Source organism: Vespa velutina, chromosome 3 (assembly GCF_912470025.1).
Source record: "Vespa velutina chromosome 3, iVesVel2.1, whole genome shotgun sequence".
Taxonomy (NCBI): domain Eukaryota; kingdom Metazoa; phylum Arthropoda; class Insecta; order Hymenoptera; family Vespidae; genus Vespa; species Vespa velutina.
The window spans coordinates 3,641,270-3,646,269 of record NC_062190.1 but is presented as its reverse complement, the minus strand read 5'-3'; the positions used below and the strand labels follow the sequence as shown (position 1 = coordinate 3,646,269).

Genomic DNA, 5,000 nt, shown 5'->3' with positions numbered 1-5,000 from the left:
GTAATAGGATCAGCCTTGCATTGTAATGAAGGGAGGGAGACACGGAACACCTATATCAGACAGCTATATAGTAATCCTAGTGAGGATAATCCTGAAATACAGAGCTGGAGGAGTTGGGACGGTAGACCACATCAAAGCCTCTGCTAATGATGTCGAAAGCTTGCTAATTACTCCGTGCAAATCTATCTGATTAGCCCGACCTCCGCTCCCCACCACCCTCCGATTACTCTCTACATTTTCCTGTAATGTATCAAATTGTGGATAGGAAACATTACCGAACGGCGTCCAACAAACTCGTTGACATAATATCTTAATATTTTAACACAATATCAGAGTGGTAACAACTTTGCTTGGCACATGTTCTCTCTCTTTCTCTCTCTCTCTCTCTCTCTCTCTCTCTCTCTCTCTTTCTCTCTCTCTCTTTCTCTCTCACCTTACATTTCGTTTCGATAAACATCACGATTCAATCGCAAAATAATATTATTATTTGTCTGATATATCGTGTTTCTTGTATCAATAATCAAATCAAAATACAAACGAATAAATACAAACAAATAAATAAGGATTGTAAAAGTATTATACATTGGCGAGAAAACAAGAAGATCAATTAAAGTGGGGGAGATCATTTTGACCACATAATTCCATTCGCAGATTCAAATTTTAATAACTTTGTTAAATATTTATGAATGATTAACATCAATTCCATTGAGATCGATCGCTAAAGCATAATATGTATAGTCACTCGGATTGAAAAGGTATTTGCATATTTCGATCAGGTTCGACGTTTTGGTTAATGGTGGAGGAGCCGTGACATTGCAATTTCAACGTAGCCCATTCAAACCTCTTACGAGGACTGTGTTCGTGCCCTGGAATCAGATCGTTGTTTTACCACCCGTCGTGATGACTCTTAGCAAGGAAGGAGAGCCATACAAATCTAATCAACCACCTAGTCCAGCAGTCGGTAAATATCAAATATAATATATTGCAATAATGCAATTGGGTCTTTATTTTTATTTTGATCGTGCGGTATATTATTTTTTTATTATCTCTCGAATAACTTTAATTTTTTTTCGGGAAATTTAAAGTTACTAATGAAACTGTTATTTCATCGTCTTGTTTCTTCGATGTACACATGTGCCGTCTTTGTTCCGTCCTTAAGTGTTCTACGTTTTAGTTTCTTTTCATTTATGGCTTACAATATAATAGGCTTCCCAGGGATTTCCATGGGGCTCTTTAGCGAGCACGGACCATGTTTGGAACACGATCATGAGACTCTACGTCCAATCATCGTTAGCACATGGATGCCAGAAAAAGTGGGTGGTTTGCCAGGGAAAAGTCTGGTATTCGCTGAGAGTCAAGTAAGCCTTATTATATGGTATAATTAGTTTCCTCCAAGTTATATTGTCGTTAAGTAAAACCATTATTATTATGATTATTATCGTATTAGAAGGAAACGATATCGTACATTTTTTTATTAATGAACCCATTTTCAATTTTACGACAGATCGTACAAGAAAGTATTGCCATACCTGGATCTAATCTTCATTTGATGTATCAAAGTAGTCAAGCTGCTGGGTACCTTTCTACTGTTAGAATGCAATTGACTGGACCATTTATTCCAAAATCTTTAACGCACGTACACGTGCACGTTGAAATCGAGGGTTCACTTCATACAAAAACCTATGAAGCTGACCCCAATTTGACGCACACTTTCGCATGGAACAAGAGAAATGTCTACAAGCAAAAAGTATACGGAGTTGCACAAGCAAGAATTTCAATCGGTTATCAACATTCAACTTGCCCTTCCGTCATATGGGAAACGCAAACTGCGATTTTGCAAGGATTTGACGTAGACATTTCCGATATCGGTGGTTGGGGACTTGACATTCATCATCATTACAACTTTCACGAAGGAATCCTTCAAAAAGGAGATGGATCTACGTTACACTTCAAACAATATCCACGTACCGTAAAAGTAGTAATGGGTACTGGTCTTCAAAGAAGCTTGGTCTGCCAAAACTGTGATGGTTTGGCCAAAGATGCTAGACTTTTGACACCAGTAGCTCTTACCAGTGGTCCAGACGGCAGCATCTATGTAGGAGACTTTAATCTCGTGCGTAGAATTACACCCGAAGGAAACGTTTATACTGTTTTAATTTTAAGGTATCTACTTACGTTCAAATTTCTAACAAAAAATAATTCTAATCCATCTATTATACGAATAATGATCTTAACGATATTTCACAGTGCAACTCAAGTAGCCTATCAGTACTATCTATGTGTCTCCCCTGCCGACGGGCATTTATACATCAGTGATCCTGAAAAACATCAGATATTAAAAGCACTTTCATTAGAACAAGTTCAGGATCCTAGCATCAACATAGAACCGGTTGTCGGTAGCGGTGAAAGATGTATTCCGGGTGACGAGGGTCATTGTGGAGACGAGGGTTCAGCGATACGAGCAAAATTGGCTCACCCAAAAGGTAAACAATAATAATTACTGATTATTTAGAGCATAAATCAATATGACATTATTCGGAAATCATTGTGTCATGTTTGTTATTTATGTTCTTCGCTATAAATCACTTCGATAGCTTCTCTTGTTATGTGATTATATTATCCTATTAGATTGTAATTGCTTATTAAACAGGTATCGCGATTGCTGCCGATAAAACTATGTATATAGCCGATGGCACAAACATACGTGCTGTCGATCCACATGGTATTATACACACATTGGTTGGGCATCATGGTCACCACAACCATTGGTCACCAGCACCATGCATTGGTGCTATACCTGCACATCAAGCTCAACTGCAATGGCCAACAGGATTGACTCTAAGTCCTCTTGATGGATCTCTACATTTTATCGACGATAGGCTTGTGCTGAAATTAACCAGTGATTTAAAAGTACGCGTAGTAGCTGGTACACCTCTCCACTGTACTAGTAATGCAAACAACAACGGCAATGCTAACACCAGCGAACTCACCAAATTGAATTCGACTATACCAACGAATCTAAAGAAATCTGATGACGTTCTTGGTTCGGTTTTAGCTGTTGGTTTTAGTCCAACTGGTGAACTTTACATAGCCGACAGTGATTCTCATCGGGTTAATTCTATTAGAATAGTCGATTCTTCTGGAAAAATGTCTCACTTTGCTGGACAACAACAGGAACGATTACGTGGTCAATGCGAATGTAATAATACGACTCCTAGTACAAAAGATTTAGATGCATGTACTTGTACAGATGATACCAGTAGTACGGAAACACTTTTGTCATCGAATGCCAAATTCACTGCCATATCAGCCTTAGCAGTATCTCCTGATGGCGTTGTTCATGTCGCGGATCAAGGAAGTTTACATATTTTGGCTTTGCAACCATATCTTCCAAATCACGATGAAAGTGGCGAATTCCTCATTCCCTTTCCCCCATCTAACGAAGTTTACGTATTCAATCGTTATGGTCAACACATATCTACAAAGGACCTAACATCTGGAAAAACTCGGTATTCGTTCCTATACAGTAAAAATACTAGTTTTGGCAAACTCTCCACTGTAACTGATAGTGCAGGAAACAAAATACAATTTTTACGAGATTACAGTAGCGTGGTTAGTACAATTGAAAATACTCAAGATCATAAATCCGAATTGAAAATTTCTGCCGTTGGTTTTCTTGAAAAATTATCTGAAAGAGGTAGAGCAGAAATTGCTCTTGGATATGATGGTTCCACTGGTCTACTGACAAGTCGTTCAGGGGTAATTATATATACACATATATATATATATATATATATATATATATATATATTTATTTTTTTTATTTTTTATTCCACAAAAAGTACAACAATACATTTTCTTGTTCGAATTTAAGAATTCTGATTAAAACTTTTCTCTTTTCTCTTTTCTCTCTAGGGAGATGAAACCTATATTTACAATTATGACAGTTTGGGAAGAGTCACTGATGTAATTTTACCGACAGGAGAAAAATTAAAATTATTTTCGGATCTTTCTAACGACGAAGGTCTTTCTGTACAAGTATCTGCTCCTCTTCAAGCATTGTCAAAAGGAGATAAACAAAGATTTGTAGAATTTGAAATGAAAAATGAGAGATCTAAAATGCTTACTATAACCGATGGTACGTGTGTTTTACAAATTATAAATCGTTAATAATTTAACTAAATAATTTTCTCTTTTATATAATTACTATTTGTAAATGATTGTTACAGGTACGAAAATTATGAAAGCAACTGCATTCACGAACAGCAGTTTGGCAGTTTGTCTTCCTAGTGGTGGAAGAATATTAAGTGCAGCGACGACTAAACATCCTTTACTTGAAGCCGCTTTACCGGTGGAAGCAGAAATGTTACCAATGTGGAGCTATCAAGTGATGTCTCTCGGTGAATTAACAAATACAATGACCACCACTTATAATCTTGTCGGGGACGTAAGCCACTTTCAACAGACACTTAACAGAGAGATCTGGGTAAACGATACAAGAGTAATTGCTGTCGAATTCGAACAAGCATTCAGACGAGAAACTTTCTACGACAAAATGAGAACACCTCTATTGACTGTGACCTTCGATCCTGCTGGATTGCCATTACTTTGGCAACCTCACGAACAAGGACATAACCTTAGTATCACTTACGATAGATTTAATCGTATAGAAAGTTGGAAATGGGGTGCATCGGACGAATCTTATGGTTACGATCGACACGGCCAACTGGCAGATGTCACCAATAGTCAAGATGGCACAAAACGATACACCTATAACGACTTCAACATGCTTTCCAAGATAACTCTCCCTAGCGACAGGCATTTCTCTTTGGAATATGACGATGACGGTGGCCTACGACATATTATTCTTCCATCAGGAACGAAACATTCCTTTTCTTGCCAAGCCTCTCTCGGGTTTCTTCGAGTAACATATACACCACCAGGAAGTACTAGAGCTTATCTTCAACACTATAGTCATGATGGTAATCTTTTACAAACTG

The 5,000-nt window shown here is 37.6% G+C and overlaps 1 protein-coding gene across 11 annotated transcripts in view; it reads left to right on the top strand.

Moving 5' to 3' along the window:
* Positions 1 to 5,000, top strand: part of LOC124947620 (teneurin-a) — a 487,449-nt gene that overhangs the window by 477,402 nt on the left and 5,047 nt on the right. For 10 of the 11 annotated variants that reach the window (XM_047490033.1, XM_047490032.1, XM_047490031.1 and 7 more), the window contains 7 exons: positions 777 to 961; positions 1,207 to 1,358; positions 1,505 to 2,163; positions 2,248 to 2,483; positions 2,651 to 3,759; positions 3,916 to 4,138; positions 4,230 to 5,000. The exon at positions 4,230 to 5,000 is cut by the window's right edge and continues 1,220 nt beyond it. In XM_047490033.1, coding sequence (XP_047345989.1) covers positions 777 to 961; positions 1,207 to 1,358; positions 1,505 to 2,163; positions 2,248 to 2,483; positions 2,651 to 3,759; positions 3,916 to 4,138; positions 4,230 to 5,000 — 3,335 coding nt within the window. The remainder of the gene's footprint in view (positions 1 to 776; positions 962 to 1,206; positions 1,359 to 1,504; positions 2,164 to 2,247; positions 2,484 to 2,650; positions 3,760 to 3,915; positions 4,139 to 4,229) is intronic. The other variant, XM_047490029.1, reaches the window with a different exon arrangement.